The following is an 18,773-nucleotide window of genomic DNA, read 5'->3' on the forward strand; positions in this document are numbered from 1 at the left end:
ATTTTACCCGAGAAAATGTTTTTGAAATACGTCCTCTAGATTTTTTTCAAATTATACAGAAAAAGTAGCAGAAACTCCTAGAAGCTAACGAAAAATATTTAATTGTATATATAACTAAATGGTACTGATGCATCCTGGGAAATTTGGCACATTAAAGGCAGAGACTCCACAGTCCAAATTTAGCTAAAACATCTAAACAAAAATATCAAGTGTTTGCCTAGGGAGAGGCTGAGTCCTTCAAATAAATTTACTGAAGGTGTTAAAACACAAAAAAACAAGTCAATGGATAGATTTCATTATGCTATTTTAAAGTATAAACATTTTTGATTTTTCAATGTTGTTTTAAAATTTGTTGCTTTTTTTTTATTCATTCATGGGATGTGGGCATCGTTGGCTAGGCCAGCATTTATTGCCCATCCCTAATTTCCCTTGAGAAGATGGTGGTGAGCTATCTTCTTGAACCCTTGCAATCCTTGTGGTGTAGGTACACCCACAGTGCTGTTAGGAAGGGAGTTCCAGTATTTAGACCCAGCGACAGTGAAGGAACGGCGATATAGTTGCAAGTCAGGATTGTGTGTGACTTGGAGGGGAACTTGCAGGTGGTGGTGTTCCCATGCATCTGCTGCCCTTGTCCTTCTAGGTGGTTGCAGTGCATCTTGTGGTTGGTACACACTGTTGCCACTATGTGTCAGTGGTGAAGGAAGTGAATGTCGAAGGTGCTGGATGGGGTGTCAATCAAGTGGGCTGCTTTGTACTGGATGGTGTTGAGCTTCTTGAGTGTTGTTGGTGCTGCACCCATCCAGGCAAGTGGAGAGCATTCCATCACACTCCTGGCTTGTACCTTGTAGATGGTGGACAGGCTTTGGGGAGTCAGGAGATGAGTTACTCGCTGCAGAATGCCCAGCTTCTGACCTGCTCTTGTCGCCACAGTATTTATGTGGCTAGTCCAGTTCAGTTTCTGGTCAATGGTAACCTGTAGAATGTTGATCGTGGAGGATTCAGCGATGGTAATACCATTGAACATCAAGGCGGGACGATTAGATTCTCTCTTGTTTGAGATGGTCATTGCCTAGCACCTTTTCCTTAAGTTTGATACTATCTTTAACTTTTTTAGTTTAACCACATTCAATGGATCATCCTCCACCTCGAATGTGATGTCACCATCAAAAATATTGTCTCCTCCCCTCCCCTTTCAGCTTTCCGAAGGGACCATTCCCTGCATGACACCCTGGTCCAAACACCTCCAACATCCACTTTACTTCTCACAGCACCTTCCCATGCAAGCATAGAAGATACAACACATGCCCTTTTTCTTCCTCCCTTCTCACTGTCCAAGGCCCAAACTTATTCCAGGTGAAAAAGTGGTTCACTTCTACTTCTTTCAATTTACGTATATTGTATTCAACGTTGACAATGCGATCTCCTCTACATTAGAGAAACCAAATGTAGATTGGGCGATGCTTTGCTGTTCAGTCCACAAGTGTGACCCTCAGCTACTGGTCGCTTGTCATTTTAATTTTCCGCTTCACTCCTACTGACCTCTCTGTCCTCGGCCTCCTACACTATTCCAATGAAGCTCAACGTAAGCTTGAACCTCATCTCTTAATTAGGCACTTTCCATACTCAACATTGCATTCAACAGTTTCAGATCATGACCACCAGTCCTAATTTTTGGACAGCGGTTGTTGATAGTGATTCGATAGTCGACCGATCTTTCTGTTCCTTTAGTTGTCCCATCTACCTTTGCCTTGCACCATCATCCTTTTTGTCATTTAATCACTTCTGCCTCCCACTCTATCTCAGACCTTTCCTTTATTCTTTCCACGCCTCGGTACTTGCTTCAAACTTATTACATCTCTAACATTTTACAGTTCTGATTAAAAGTAATTGATTGAAACATTGAGCTGAATCTTAACTCCCTAAAACAGTGGGCTAGGTTAGTGTCAGAGGTTCAAATGCAAAAATTCTGTACCAGGAACTGAAGCCACCCACTTCCGGTTTTAACCAAGCATGATGATGGGGCAAGGATGGGGAGGGGGGGGGGGGGGAAGAGGCGACCCACCCGCTTGCGTGAAGCACGTTGGTCATTTAAGTCTTATGAAACTGTGTGCCATCATTTTAACAGTCATTCTATTTTTAGCCACAGGCGGCCAGGTTTCCTGAGCCTCAGGAAAGTCAGCAGTTTAAAGGAGGCGAAAGGAGCAGAATCAATGAGGTAAGTGCCTGTACAACACAACTTGTTTGCCAGGAGCAGGAGTGTTTCCTCCAAGTCCAACGACGTGTCCAGTAAACACCCCCTTGTCCCATGATCTTTCTGCTCACCCCAACCACCATTAGAACTTACCCCGCGATCGGGACTCCCCAGATCACCACAGGAGATCACTTCTAAAAGACTTCTCTCACTCCCCCAATTCACCTACTTGTTCTCGTAGGTTTCAGCCCTGTGAAACAGGCTTCTCCCCAGAAAGGCCTCCATCCTGCCAATCAGCCTGCCTGTGAGCAGGAATGCTACAGAAAATAATTTAAAGGAGCCCTGTAGTTAAATTGTGCAGGATATATGGGAAACCCATTTTTCTGGATTTTCCAACCACACCCACCACTACTCCCCACTCTCCCACCACCCCCACCCCCCCAATCCAGAACTCCCCTCCAGGTTAAAATTCACGCTGTTACCTCTGTTTCTCCATGGATGCTGCCTGGCCCACTGAGTATTTTCAAGATTTTCTGTTTTTGTTTCAGATTTCCAGCATCAGTATTTTGCCTTTGTGACTTATTTTGTACTTTGTTTTATTATAACACTTTTTACATTAGGGTGGGCAAAGGTGTGCAGATATTCATAATAGAGAACGATAGCCTTATCTGTAGAACTTAAAAAGAGGCTCATACTATACTTTTTATTTAATCCCATTTTACCGTTTACTTAGATAACTGAGTGACAATTGCATCGTGATATTGCGAGATAATACTCTGGCCCAGAACCATAGCAGAGAGTTTCATCCACCAACTTTGGAACATTTCAACTCCCAAAGGTAATGGGGACATAGCAGTTTTTAATGGAGCATGCATCCTATGTAAAAATAGATCAATATAATAAAACATAAACACATACATAGGGATAACTTAAGATACTTGTTTGCCATTTATTAATAGATTTGAACTGCAAAAATCTCATTTAGCAAAAAATGGATAAATAACATTAAGATGGCAGTTGGCCACCAGGAACAAAACATGAGCATGCTAGCTTGCAAAAAGGCATAAATTGCAACTCAACACAGATTTTGCAGTACATTAATAACTGTCTTTTAATACAAAATCATATTTCAACAAAATGAAACATGTAAAATAGTATTCATATGTCATTTTAGGGATGGCATAATCTTGGGGCTAATGTATTGTGATCTGAAAAATGACAATCTTCCCCTACTATATATTTCTTATAATCTTGATAAGATATATGAGTCAAATACCTTTGATAACCATAACAAAGCCTTTTTACAAATATGAATAGATTTCCAAGAACAAACAGCCAGAATAATGCTATTCCAAAATATTATCTATACATGAACACTTGTAAAATTATTATTGTTGTACCATCAAAAAATATGGCATCGCTATACAATAATTCTTGCAAATTAAAGCTACAGGATCTGTTTTGCATACATATGTTTTAATTTCAGGCAAATTTCACTTATTCAAAATCAAAACAATGTTCTGCATGGTTTTGAAGCACAATAGTCATGTAGATTAGTGCAATGGAAAAGATCTCAGGATCAAATAAGTACATAATTTCAAACAGAAATACACAGAATCTCAGTTTTTATTTGAATAAAAGTACAATATTGACTTATAAAAGGCCAAAGGGAATACTGTAACTTAACTTCCAGTATTTCCCCTTTTCTTCACACTTGATCCAATGAGACCAAATATTTATAAATGTAACCTGATTTACATTATTTTAGAAAGACACAAAAGTTTTGCCTAGTTGTGCCTGTTTTGGAATTTCCAAAGGAATACAACAAAATATGGTGAAAAATGCTGCAATAAACACTTTCATCCACTACATATTTACATTTGTTAAAACAGTGCATTGCTCCTGATATCACGTCATATTCTTTAATAAAACCTAAATCAAGTTAATGGGCAGAGTTGCTCCACTACAGCATCGTCTGGGTACTTAGACTGAGATAGATTAGCGTTGCCCAATATAAATGGCAAGTCTCACAGTAAGATAGCTCTGAGGACAGATAACAGGTTTGACTGTCCTGCAGCTTTAATAACAGGTCCCACTCAAGAATGCCAAATGCCAACGATGCTAGTGCACATCAATACAATACTCCAAGCTGGAGATCAGATTTACATTTCAATTTTGATAAACCTGACAACTGTTTGGAAGATTAGATGTTTCAAACTGTGCTAACGCTTGCTGTATTCCGAAACCCTGGCTTGACTCCAGAATTGTCTGAGACAAACCTCTGAGCTTGATCGATGGCTTGAAATGCTTTGGAGGCCTAACCACACAAAAAAAGAGACACATGGGTTCTTGCACTGAATTACGTTGTTGCCTTCTTCAACTGCTTCTGCCCTCCTGAAGGCGTTTCCCATATTTGTTTTGGCCACTGTGTAGGGAACTGTCTGAGAGGACTGATCATTTTTAAGAGGGAAAAACACAGAAGAGGTGTTTAAAAATAATTGGGGAAAATACAGTGCTTGATCAGGTAATGCGTATCTATTTTTTCCCACTCTGTTAGTCCAGATTTTTTCAGCTGGTCAGTATATAATAGTCAATGTAATAGCAAATAAACATTCTGTACAGGGTTGCGGTGGCTATTGGAGGATGAAAACAGGCAGGCCAGGAGGTGGCCATATTTCCCCTACCTGCTGACTTTCCTACATTGCTTTTGGGCTAAAATGGGTAGGTTTCCAAGCGTGAATGAACAAGGATGTTGAATTGTGTTGATTAGATGACTAATTGTCACATTACTAACCCCCATATATTCATCTGCTGTTAATCTGCATTTATGTTAACAAATTTGTAAACACTTTTACAAACAACTCTAATCTGCACAGAGGAAATTATTGAGGTAAATACAGTCTTGGCATTCTCATTTAGGAACTTCAGATGTTACATGTAACATCTATAAATTCAGTTTACAATAGAAGTTGATGCAGAAGTGGGGCAGATGAGGAGCTGCATCATTCAAATCATTTTAATCACTCAGTGACTTATCTAGACGAAATGATCAGAAGTTTCTTCTTATCACTATTTGGCCTTTTATAAAGTACTGCCTTGTGCACCTTAATGTAAAGCAAAGAAAACTCATCTGAAAAGTATATGAAAAATACATTAGCACTTTATAAACACAATGAGCACAATAAAGCATTCCACATTAAATATGCATTTGTTATTACTGACTTAACTGTGTACGTCCTACATACAAATTATTCAGTTGTATATTGCACAGAAAAATAAGCAGTTCACTGGGTAGACTAACAGTAATAAATGGCAGTATACACATAATAGTGTGCTTTCAGATTTACAAGCTTGTTTGCCTGTAGCTTCTCTTAAAGGTTGGGTGTAACAGTACCCGCAGTTTATTAAAAATATGGCAACACATTTACTTTTCATTGTTAAATCACATTCATGCTGATTACTTCATGCATGCTTCCCTAGGCAACTGCGGCAGAATGGAAGTAGATATTATAAAATGCACTAACATGTTCTCAGGCAAGCCAAGTAAAAACAGAAGTTTAAATAAGTAACCTAGGTATTTCATCAAGTGGCCAATTCAGTTGAAAAGGAAAGAGAAGGGGCAGGTATAGCTGTTTGTGTATGATTTTAGTGCTTCATACTTGATAACAGAACAGGAGAACATCAAAGGGTGCAAATTTCCACCACATTGCAAGAGACTGCTCACTATATAATGATCTGCAAGAGAAATCTATGCATACACTGAGGTATTTAAACCATACAAACTAAAAGTGGCAGAAGAAAGAATTGTGTTTTGTTTTAATATTAATCACATACCTAATATGAAATATTGATGCCCTCTAGCCTCTTGAAAACATCTTTAAAAATAAGGTGTTTTTCAGTCATATGTGCTTATATTTGGTGCTGTGGCTTTTCAATTCCCTCAGTATTGTAATTTAAACAGTCACATGTATTATGAATGAGGGGTATAGATTGGAAATTAATTTTGTAGGCTAGTATTTTTTTGAAAATGTAATGTATCTAATACAGTACAAAATTACAAGATCTCAAAGTATTGTAAAATTAGAGTGAAAGTAACCTATATGGAAAGTTACATTTGATAACGGACCTTAAGCAGGACCTCATGTTAAACTAATCTTGTGGCTAAATAGCTTTTCATTTGAATACATTGGATCCTAGAATTACACTAGAGTTTTCAGACTGCTCACCCCTTACAAGGCCACACATCACTGAAGTTAGAAGGGCCATTTTTCCATCATCCCTGGAGGCTACCTAAAACAGGCATTAGGTTCTTTATGTATGTACACAAGGGGACTAATGCCTATATTAGGCCCCCTCCTCAGCAAAATTGTTCTGCAATGAGCGGGGTGAGAGTTGGCCCTGCCCAGCAGAGGATCCTTCAATGGCCACGGTAGCCGAAGCAGCAGCTGTCAACAAAAGACAAATTTGAAAAATGTTCTATTGAGCAGGAGTGCTCCTCCTGGCTCCACGCCCTTCGAGGACTATGCCAGCATGCCATTGGTTCCCCCTCCTGTTCCCCTTCCACCCATGTGCAACCCACAACCCCCCTCAATGTCAGGCACTTACCTGAAGGCTTTCTGCCAGCATGGCTGGCAGCCAGAAATTTGAACCAGCAGATGGTGAGCTGCCTGTGGGAGTGTGACAAGCACCAATAGTTCAGCACATTATTTAGATGAGGCCAAATTTTGGACTAGCCTTGTGCCTCCTGGCTTGGGCACTTATTGCAGTGCCACCTATTGCATTACCGCCTTCACAGCCAAAACCAGGTGCCAGAATTTTTCTGCCTTGGATTCTCGAAATGAAAAGAATTTTAGCTCCCCCGATCCTGTCCTGCCACCCCCTCCACCCCTCAACTAACATCATTCACTTTGATAAGCAAGAAAGAAAACAAGGCGCTGATGTCTCACCTCACCATAACAGGGACATTAAAGAGGAAGTAATAGTTGTAAGAATTACATTTTGGTGAGTTCCTCATTTTGGGCAAAGAAGAAAGGGAAACGGAAAAGATGATGATTCAATCCAAGTGGCGTTAGCAAACCACCTGTCAGTGAGAAATGGTGGGCACTGGTGGGAAGAGCTAAGCATAAAAAGAACAAAGTTCCAAATTGAATTAAAGCAATCACTGAAGAAACCAAATCAATAGCAATGGAGCTACAGATACAATTGGAATTTGTCAGCACAATTTAATGAATAGTTCATTACTTTTGAATTCTTAAAATTGATATTCAGTCATATCTGCAACTCCACAATTTATGAAGAACCACATCTGCAGATGTGTGTGAAGAAGTATTTTTGAACAAATTCACAAGTGTTTTGAATAGACCCAAGAACTGGATGTGTTCCTATGGTACTGTCAAACATAGGGTGAACTGAACATTCTGTTGCATCTTAAATGTGCCCAGCAAAAGTTACAACATTTTCAGCAGCCTTTCAATTTGTCAAAAGAAATCTGAAAATTGTATTTTAATGATAGATTTATGATAGATACTAAAATAGATTCTTCTAATATCTAGAGACCAATTTAAAAATCAAGGTTATTGAAAGATTTGCTTAATTTTTATTCAACAAACTTCAATTTAAATGTAATCTATTGGGCCCCAAAAATATAGATTATAGAAACTATTTTTTCATCAATTCCTGTGAACTATTGCAAAATGCAGTTGCTATATTTGTTGTAGATTCCAAGTACAAACAACCCAAAACTTGAACTTGTGATAAATGTCATGCATAGGTTTCATGAAGAGAATTGGACACCATCATTTGGAGAAACATGAGCTGACCATAGCCAAGCAGCACAGATTTCAAAAAGGCAGGTTATGCTTGATCAACCTTAAGGATCATTTTAAATAAATAAAGTAATTGCAGTGGATGTAGTTCATATGGATTTTCAAAAAATATTTAAGATTACACACAGTCTTATGGCAAAGATAACGGCTCATGGAATGAGAGGGAATGTGGCCACATAGATTGTGATGGTTGGCAAGCAGAAAACAAAGAGTGAGTACAAAATAGCTTCTCCAAATGAAAAGATGTAGTGAGTGGTGTTCTCAAGGGCTCTGTAATGGAGCCTCTGTTCTTTACAATACACATAAATATTATGCGCAGGGATTGAGGGACAAAATTGAAATTTGCACATAACACTAAATTATGTATGACAGATTGTGGCAAGGGTTGTAAAGATAACTGGAAGTATGATATTAGCAGATTGTACAGATAGGTGATAGATGGAGTTCAATGTAGAAACAAAGTGAAGCATCAATTTTGGAAGTAAGGATAGGAAAAGGAAATAAACCTTAAATAGTAAGATTTTAAATGACGTTGGAAGCAGAAAGACCTTGGCATGCAGATACACAAGTTGTTAATGCAAGTAGGTATGGCCATAAAAAAAGGCAAGTGTAGTCCTTGGTTTTGCATCTAGAGTCACAGAATACAGAAACAGAGATGTAATGTTTAACAGGTACAAGATTTTGGGGGTGCAGTTTGACTTAGATGGGTTTCGGGTAGCTGGGGTGTGTGCGACAAGGGTATTTTAACCTGAGGTCCGATCTATAAGCCATGGGTCAGCTGCCCGCCTGAAAAGGGTGGAAAGCAGCAGCAGCTAGCCTACAAGTGGGAGAAGACGTTCTCTTGGTCTGGAGGCATCCGATGGCAGTACAGGAAGGTTCACCAGCAAACATGTAAGTTATGAGGGAGGGGGATGTTTGGCAGGGCCCGAGTGGCGTGGGGGGTGATTTGGGGAAAATGGAAACCCAGGGCTGGATTTTGTTCCCAGCCCGATGTCGGGTTCCGTGGTGGGGAGGGCCGGAAAATCAGAGTGGCAGCAAACGCCACAGAACCCAACACCAGGATTGCTGGGCCTGATCTGCCTGGTGACGGGGAAGTTTTGTAGCGGCCCATCCGCCACTCTGCAACACGACCCGACTTAGCATATTTAATAACATATTTGCATGAATTAAAATGCAAAAGCGCAGCAATCTTATCTTCAGTTCCCAATCCTCAGCGCAATGAGTGGCACTCACAGGCCTTCACTTTCCCGTCCAGGGAAAGCTGGCACCACCGAGGTAGGGAAGGGTGAACTCTGCATTCTGATGGGTGGGGTGAGGGGGCCACGGGCTCAGCACACTGGTGGGTGATGGGGGAGGGGTGGTGTACTCTACACTGTAATGGTTGTTGGGGGGGAAACGGTGAACTCTGCACTCTGATGGGTGGGGGTGAAAGGGTAAAGTCTACACTCTGATGGTTGGGGGGGGGGACAGCGGTGAACTCTGCACTCTGATGGGTGGGGGGGGCAACGTCTGCACTCTGATAGGTTGGGTGAAGGGATAAACTGTGCACTCTGATGGGTGTTGGGGAAGGGGTGAACTCTACACCCTGATGAGTATGGGGGGGGGGGGAGGGGGTGAACTCTGCACTTTGATGGGTGGGGTGGGGCAGGGGTGAATTCTGTACTCAGATGGGTGGGGTGGGCAGGGGTGAACTCTACACTCTGGGTGCGGGGAGGGAGAAGGGGTGAACTTTACACTCTGGGTGGGGGGAGGGAGAAGGGGTGAACTTTACACTCTGATGGGTGGGGGGAGGGAGAAGGGGTGAACTCTACACTCTGACAGCAACAAGATATTCAGTAGTATTCAGAATAATTTGGTGATAAACTGTGCCACTGAAAAACAACTTCACTTTTTCCTCTCAATTTTCTGAAGTATTCCTTTGTTTCTGTAGTTCATCATTTTCTCCACATTTCTGGCTGTCCAACAACTAGCAGAATACTTAATTTCAGTGTTATCTTCATTTAATTTAAATTTTATCTTCATTTTATTTCCTCAGTTTGTTTGTACAGGACATACAGAAATCAGTACTGTCCATATCTGTTATCATTCGGCTTGATTCAAAATAATTGGCATCTCTCATTGACTGTAAATATATCAAATTATTCTTTCACTCCTTCCTAACACTGAAAAAGATTGTGACTGCTCAATAAAGTCCCACTTAAATACTGAAACTGCTCATAGATAATTTATTTATTGGGCATAAAAACTTCAGGAAAAAATGTCACATCCAGTGTTTCTTTCTCTTTCAGATGCTTATCAACCTGCTGTATTTTTAACATTTTCCACTGGGAAGGATTATTCTTCTATACGTGAAAATATGGAACTTTGGATAAAATGGGGACCACTTTTCCAATTTGTCAGCAAAACAAAAGTTGCAGCAATATCATTATAATGAATGTACAAAGTGTATGCATATAGAGAGTTTTATATTCATTCAAAACATGCCCTAAATTCTGTGGGGGAGGCATTTGTGCACGTAGCTTGATACGCAAACTTACACCGATTCCCTGGGGCAGGCAGTGCTGCGAGGACAGTACTTGGGCGTTCCGATGTTATCATTTTGTCGGCTGTGCAGGTAGCAGCCCACAGTGCTGCCTTCCCCTAGAGAATTGACGTAATCTGTGCTGTACTGTTAGAAGCGGCGCTGTGCAAATGAATTTCTCCTTCCTGTGTGTAATGGTGGTGTGACAATGATCAATAATGACCAGAGGATGGATTTGGAAATTTGAGCCACTGAACGGTGAAGTGCACCCATCAGCCACCGATTCTGTGGTGAATACACAGCTGAGTTTGAGGCCCCGGACTCATTTACATCAGATCAGCCACATGCAGAAGGCCAAAAGGGTGTCCTGATGCACCTTGCCAGATTTAGGCTGGTCAGTATTGAGCTGACAGCAAGGGGGTGAAGGGATCACAATTGAGGGGAGAAAAGGGTGGCGTCCTGGGGCAGCAGTGGCCCAGGTTATTTCTGTGGGGTGCAGAGGAGCATGAGTAATTTTAAAAATAAATATATAAAAAGGAGTAACTTCTGGACAACAGTGTATTGTCCATAAACATGTTTAAGAACTAACTTTTTAGGTAAGCAAAATAATGTCAAAACGCATGATATGCAACTAACATTACAACACTGTAAACTTTTCATATAAAAATATATCTATCATATATGCATTACACCCAACCTTTTGAAAATAATGCAAACTCCAATGTACAGTATAAATTCACATTTTGTAACACTTTGAGGGGGTCAAACATTGTTGGTATTTTCACAAAGCAAATAAAGTTCTTTTTTCAGTAGATCTGTTTCAATTTTTTGTACATTCAGGATTCAAAATAAAATGCAACTGATAATGACATATAAAAGATGTCTGTTTAGTTGATGTTCTTTTAGGAGTACGAGAGAGACAGTAAATGTACTCAACTTACTCATTCAGTTAAAAATATTGAATGACTCCTAGATGCATGACTCCCCAATTACTGTAACCTAAATCCTTCAAAAGCAGAGTCACAAGACAATAAAGGAAAGACCTTCAACTTATTAGTAATATTCTTCGAGACAACAAGTGCATAGCAAAATACAAAATAAATTCTTGATAATTTAATGTACAAAAGATGCTTTACTGGCATGTCAGCTAACAATTGAAAAGGTAAAAAAAACTGTAAGGCAGACATTTTTATTTGAAGTTGGCATAATCGGAGTGTATGTCTAGAAAATCTTGTACCACCTTGTAGCAGAAATCGTACTGCTCCTGCAAAGAAAAAGGAAAACATTTCCTTAAAGAGATTAAAATATAGTTGATGCTCAACAATATTTTTTTTAAAGGATCAGCATTATGTTTTGCTTCAAATTCCTTTATGCTTTAGGAAATCCAAAACAGAAACTATCATACCAATGTTTGCACCATGTGTGGCCTTTGCATTCTTAAGCTCTTGACAGTCTGGAAAACATCTAGAAGGCCTTCAGCTTTCACTCGCTCCAGAATGTTACTCAATGCAATAAATGTACCTGTCCTGCCAGCACCGGCACTGCAAAATAAGTAAATGCAAGTTTCATTTAAATAGTAATCCATTTTGATTGGATTCTACATTGTTCTTGTCAATTTTTCTTAATATTGTTCCCACTAATCAGATGAATACAATGCACATTCTAGTTTGCTGCATAATGCCAAAAGATTAATGTTGAAAGCAGCATGAGTTAAACTTCCACAACTCCAAAACTCAGAACAACTGGAAAACTCCACAAGTGAACTTTGGTGGAAATATATTGATTTTTAACGATTTCCCCTAATGGTTTTTAAAAATTTGTTCTTGGGATGTGAACATCGCTGGCAAGGCCAGTGTTTATTGCCCATCCCTAATTGCCCTTGAGCAGGTGGTGGTTCTTCCGATCTTGGGGAATGTGTGGGAAAGGTGGGGAGGGGCAGAAGTTGGATGAATACCTTTAAGAGTTCTAAAATTAGCATCCGTCTGAAATTGCTTTCTCCACAACTTTTGTGGAGCTGTCACCCCTTTATAATTAGTGCATTTATAGTGCAAAGTAAAGGAGGAACTTGAAGTCACCCCATCCAGTGGGAGCCTTGTGCATTTATGCAAATTGGGGTCCCAAAATAGGACCCAGGTGGGTTTTTCAACTGTGGCCTGAGTGGGGACGTTGCAGTGGTTTTCCCACTAGATGAAGGTAGGTTAGGGGGATGAAGAGGCCATCCCAAGGTAAGTAGGGATCATTCGTCTGGAGCAGGGAGGAGAAGGAGTTGTGGCCTCCCTTCCCTTGTCTGGAGCAAAACAAAAATGCAATTTATGAGTTAGAGTTTTTGACATTTACAGAATTTGTGGTTTATATCTTTCAGATGAATGCTATTGGATTTTATGTTATATAGTTTAACTTGAATGCAGTGCAAAATGAAAAAAGTTTAAAAATTGATAACACTTGGAAAAAATTATGCATGAGCGGAGTATAAAAATTGCAACACTATTGTGCTTGTTAGCCATAATTCACAATCTAGCAAAGTGACCTAGAGAAAACTAAATCCTTTTAAAGCAAACACGAGAAAAAGTATTCCCACTTGACAGTAAAACTTTAAATGCCACTCGATTTTCTAGAATGAATAAGTTATGGCTATTAACAATGCTATTTCCTGCTGCCGACCCAGTTGAAAATATGGATTAGTGGATTAAAGAATGCTTTACACAATATTAGAGTCCACGTTTGTCTTGTATAATTGATTCTCAATCCTAGCATTTAGTAAATTAATCCTGTGGGGAAACAACTGCACAGTAAATTAACAGTGGCTTGCTCTATTACTTTGTGCTGTCAATTGGAGGTCAGCTAAGACCCTACATCTTCAGAAATCCATTCAACACAACATTGTGAATTGTCAATTTCTCTCCTTTGAGTCAATTCTCACCCCAAGTAAAGTTACTCAAGGGGCAGATTTCATACTGACCAGTGGTGGAGACAGTAGGGGTCATGATCCTGTCCTGAACTGTTTTGAGGTTGCTTTTATTTTGTTTTGAGGTTGGTCTATTTTGTATAATGAGACTTGGCCAAAACTGACTGCAAATAATTTACTCACTTAACTGTTAAATTCTCGATCGCAATTGTGCTGCTGTTTTGAGTCTGATGTGAACAGCAACACGGCATTGGAGGATGCCTCCCTTAATCCTTCAATTTTAAACCCATTCCTGATACTGACACTGATTTGGAGGCAGTGTAGTGGAAGTAGATGCCAGGATTTCTTGCAAAGTTTGCTCTTGCCACCTACATGCAACATCACTATTTGGACAAGGGTATGTATAGCCAAGGCCGAGATTTTGCAGCAAAAACAGAAAATGCTGGAAATACTCAGCAGGTCAGCGTCTGATGAGAGGGAAACAGAGTTAATGGGCTGAATTTTCCAGTGAAATTGGGAACCCAATGTTGGGCCCATATGCGGTCTGCAGCTGGCCCATGTTGTCAACACACCCGCCGACGCGACCTTCCGGGAGGCGGCCTCCAAATTGGCTCCCTCCACACTCGCCATCCTATTAAAGACAATGGGTGGGCTGCCGAGGCTGGAGGCCCAATCACACTACAGCACAGGACAGCCGGCAGCCCCAACAGGAGAGATGGGCGCTGCTGAGGCAGTGAGGAGACGGTGAGGGCGCTACAACATGGAGGCGCCCTCAGTTGCATCCAGAGAAGTCAGCAAATAAAGAGCCTGGAGCTAGTAGGGCCATTGGGGTGGAGGGGAAATACCTCCAAAGGATTGGCTTCAGACATGGTTGCGAGCTTTCAGCCCCATGGCTCTGTCATTGGGGACATGGAGTGTCCGGCTCTGATGGCCACCCAGTCTGTCGCGAGGAGGCTGCCTCCATTGAGCTGTTGAGTTCTGAACTCAGCAGGGGGCTACTCCAATGTCAGGAAACTACCAGCGCTGTCGCAAAATGGACCCTAGGGGCTCCTTAATTTCCTTAATTGGCTGCTTGTCTCCGCGAAGCGGGCAGGCGACCCTGTTCCCAGTGTGCCCTGGGAAACTTCCCAGGAAGCGGGAATGTGTCGGGGAGCCATCTAGATGCGGCTCCCCCATTTTCCTGCTTCCCCACACCACTACCTCCCACCCGCCAACCCCCCTCACTTTGCCTCCAACCCCATCGCCATGGGGCTGGGGAAATTCATCTCAGCATTTCAGGTTGAAAAAATGGGGAAAGAGGTTATGATCTGAATTTGTTGAACTTAATTTTGAGTCAGGAAGGCTATAAAGTGCTTTATTTTTGCACTTGAGTTATGCTGGGTCCAAGATACAAGTCTGCTTGTGCATTGGTGAATGAACTGTAAAGATAATGCAATTGATAGAAATATATCACCCAATTTATGCTGTCTATCCCTGGTGGTCTATGTTGCTGTATGTAGTTGGCGGGCACAGGGAAAGGGGGCGAGGTGAATTTAAAATTTAATCCATTGCAATCAACTGCAGAGCTGCCAGCTCTGATTTTATAGCCTCTTCCATGAAGGCATGATTTATATTGGAGAACATTATACAGGCAGCAGCAGCCCACCGGCACTTTGTCCTCTTGGTCATTCTCCATATCTAATACTGGTCAATGACTATCGATGAGTTATACAATCATGGGAGGAGCATCATTGCTCAGCCTAATCCCATCCTTACGACATCTGCAGATGTGCACTTTCCAGCATTGATCCCTGCATTCAGTGAGAAACGGAAACCCTGGTTAAGTTTTTTCCTTCCAAGCCCCATTTTGTTGAGGCCAATTATGGTTCCATTTCAACTGGGATCAGCCAATAGGCCAGCCATTGAATATGGAATCTGCAAGACCCAGTACCAGTGTTAGCTGTGGCTCAGTTGGTATCACTCTTGCCTCTGAGTGAGAAGTTGTGGGTTCAAGTCCCACTCGAGAACTTTGGCACAAAAATCAAGGCTGACACTCCAGTGCAGTACTGAGGGAGTGCTGTCTTTTGGATGAGATGTTAAACTGAGGTTCCAGTCTGCTCTATCAAGTGGACATAAAATAACCTATGGCATTTGTTCAAAGAACAGCAATAGTGTTCTGCTCAATATTCATCCCTTAATCAATATCACAAAATCAGATTATCTGGTCATTACCACATTGCTGTTTTTGGGAGCTTGCTGTCTCCATATTGACTGCCTTGTTTCTTATATTACAACAGTGACTGCATTTCAAAAGTACTTCATTGACTTTACAGCATTTTGTGGCATCCTGTGGTCGTAAAGAGTGGTACATCAATGCATATCTTTCCTTTTCACCAGATCACGTAGAGCATTTACTCTTTGGAGTGGGAGGAACTTCCAACTTTGTGCTGCTGTCAGGGAGGCTCACCCTCCAGGCACACATAACAGAAAATCACAGCTGCACTGCTCACAATTTGCTATCCATTAATGGATGGAAGCTCATCTGATTTTCTGATGGGTGCTGACAGTGTGTGATGCTGTCCACCAGCAGCGCAAACTCGCCAAATCAGCCCTTCTGAGGTCAACACTGTGCATTAGAAAGGCTGGTATCAACTTTTATCACTACTTGTATATTGCACTAAGAGGTACCTGCAGTGCACTATGATTGGATGATTGCCGGACTGTTGTTGCTGTCTCTGGACTGCTGCAATCAGGTCTATCATCCCTTTACCTTCAACTGGAATGCCGATCTCAGGCCAGCCATGAAAGTGGAACTGTCGAACTATCCTGCTTTTGTTTTCCTGCATTTTAATTGCAATTTTTTAAAAGTTAAATGGTATTGGCTATTGATTACATCAGCATAATATCTTAACAAAACCTAGAAATATAAAATACTCTCAACCGCAGATACTATTGTTCTTTATATTAAGTTTACGGTCAACTACACATGTAAATAAAATAAATCCTGTTTGGTAGCATACAATCATATATTAACATAGGTCGTGACATACTTTGTTTTATGATTCATTGAATATATCTATTAGGATAACTATTTTATAAATTGTTAAGGGGAAGCCAGGCAAGTACATGAGAGAGAAAGAAATTGAAGGAAATGTTGATAGAGTGAGATGTAGGTGTGAGGAGGCTTGTGTGGAGGATAAACTCCAGCATGGACCAATTGGGCTGAATGGCCTGTTTCTCTGCTGCAATTTCTCAGTTTGGATAACAGGTCTGTGTCATGAAAAGAAAGAATTAGTTTGGTGGAATTATATTTATAATCATAATTATATTTATTAACATCATTCGTGCAATGTGAGACAGGCACATGAAAAGATAAACGAACAGCAGTAGCTGATGCAGTGGTACAAAATCCCACACATTCTTATAAAAAAATTAGCCGGAAGTCTTAAATGTTATTTTTAATGAAAGTTGACATCTACAATGATCCTTTCAGCCACTCAAAACAGTTTTATCTATGAAATTCAGGTTTCACTAACTATTCACGGGTTTATTTAAATCAATTTGAAGTGCACTCTCTCTTTGGCTTCTGAGAATTTCATGAACATTCTGGAAAATGTGTAGATTACAAATTGACCATTTTGTTCCTGGGAAGGCAGAACAAATTATTGATCTTTTCCCCCAGAAAAATACCTCCAAATGAAAGACTTTTTTGTCACTCAAATCATGATGTGATGTGCAATGAAATAAAACACATTCATGTATTTGTATAAAATTCTTTTGTTAATGAAGAGTTTCCTCAAAATAGTAGACTGAGGTTTTCACATGAATCTGTTAACATGTTTATTACTAATATTGAGCAGCAGGATTTCAATCCTTCAAGTCATCACACATAATATAGGCTGGCACTCCCATACAGTGCTGAGAGTCTGCTGTGTGTCATCAGAGGTGCCTCATTTACTTGTTCTGATGGTTCAGACAGATGTTAGAAATCCCAAAACACAATTGAAAGAACAGCAGGGAGTTTTTTCAGTGTTCTGGGCAACGTTACTCCCTCAAATAAAGCCACCAATACTGGGTTAACTGGTTACTCATCTCATTGCCGCATTTGAGATCTTGATCAATGCAGAATGGATGATGTTTTTGCCTACGTAATAATCACTGCACTTCAGAAGTAATTTACTGCATGCTAACTGCTTTGAGACCTTTCTGAAAGATGTGGGAAGGGGCTATATAAATGCAAGTCCTTTCTTTAGTCTAAAGGGTTTATTGTCAGTCTTATTATTATTTATTTATTTAGAGATACAGCACTGAAACAGGCCCTTCAGCCCACCGAGTCTGTGCTGACCAACAACCACCCATTTATACTAATCCTACATTAACCCCATATTCTCTACCACATCCCCACCATTCTCCTACCACCTACCTACACTAGGGGCAATTTACAATGGCCAATTTACCTATCAACCTGCAAGTCTTTGGCTGTGGGAGGAAACCGGTGCACCCAGCGGAAACCCACGCAGACACAGGGAGAACTTGCAAAGTCCGCACAGGCAGTACCCAGAATTGAACCCGTGTCGCTGCAGCTGTGAGGCTGTGGTGCTAACCACTGCGCCACTGTGCCACCCTGTACACAATGATCAGAATACAAATGGAACAAGAAACAGTATTTTTCCCCTCAAAATGAAATAGTTTGCTTTCTTGTGGGCAAACTGGCAAAACTTACCCAGTAACAGGCATCACTGGGGCAGATTTTTGACTAGGAGGGAAATACTTTGTTGTTTACATTATTGAAGCATCTGTCTCCAACATATTCCCAAGAGATGGGGAATGTGCATTACTAGTTTTAAAATAAAACAATAACTGTCCATCATTTCTTAATTATTCTAGAAATAGTCTTATAGTTACAATAAAATCTGAAGCAATACATACAGCGGTGTTTGTGACAGTGATGTCTCTGATACTGAAAGCATCAGAAATGTGGTCATTCTTCATTTCAATTGTGTCGGCTCCATACGTCACAGTGCCCTCTGATGGCCAATACTGTGAACACTTCTCCTGCAGGAAGAATACAAGAGTTACAGCATGTTTTAAAATCATAGCAGAACACTTCAACAGAAAGTTTTTTTTCAGGTTAGGAAACAGCCCACAGAAAAGAGTTTATATTTACCCTTTAAGGACTCCACAGAGTGTCTGACAGGTTTCAGTGGTTGATGTAACTATGGTGATCTGGCTAATAGGCCTTTAAAATTGCTTCAGGGTCCAATCTGAGCACTGGACTCCAATTAGCATATATTAATGAGGTATCCGCCACAACTTCCCAGCATTCAAATTGCCCCAGAGTGGTACTGCAGC

At 40.7% G+C, this 18,773-nt stretch overlaps 1 protein-coding gene across 9 annotated transcripts in view; it reads right to left on the reverse strand.

Annotated features, from left to right (window-relative positions):
* Positions 1-3,116: 3,116 nt before the first annotated feature.
* The window catches only part of ptprea (protein tyrosine phosphatase receptor type Ea), a 308,394-nt gene continuing 292,737 nt past the window's right edge, over positions 3,117-18,773 (reverse strand). For all 9 annotated transcript variants that reach the window (XM_068052727.1, XM_068052728.1, XM_068052731.1 and 6 more), the window contains 4 exons: positions 18,351-18,476; positions 16,110-16,261; positions 11,943-12,078; positions 3,117-11,801 (listed from right to left, as the gene is read on the reverse strand). In XM_068052727.1, coding sequence (XP_067908828.1) covers positions 11,727-11,801; positions 11,943-12,078; positions 16,110-16,261; positions 18,351-18,476 — 489 coding nt within the window. In that variant the 3' untranslated portion in view covers positions 3,117-11,726. The remainder of the gene's footprint in view (positions 11,802-11,942; positions 12,079-16,109; positions 16,262-18,350; positions 18,477-18,773) is intronic.

Source organism: Heterodontus francisci, chromosome 20 (genome assembly GCF_036365525.1).
Source record: "Heterodontus francisci isolate sHetFra1 chromosome 20, sHetFra1.hap1, whole genome shotgun sequence".
In the NCBI taxonomy this organism is placed as follows: domain Eukaryota; kingdom Metazoa; phylum Chordata; class Chondrichthyes; order Heterodontiformes; family Heterodontidae; genus Heterodontus; species Heterodontus francisci.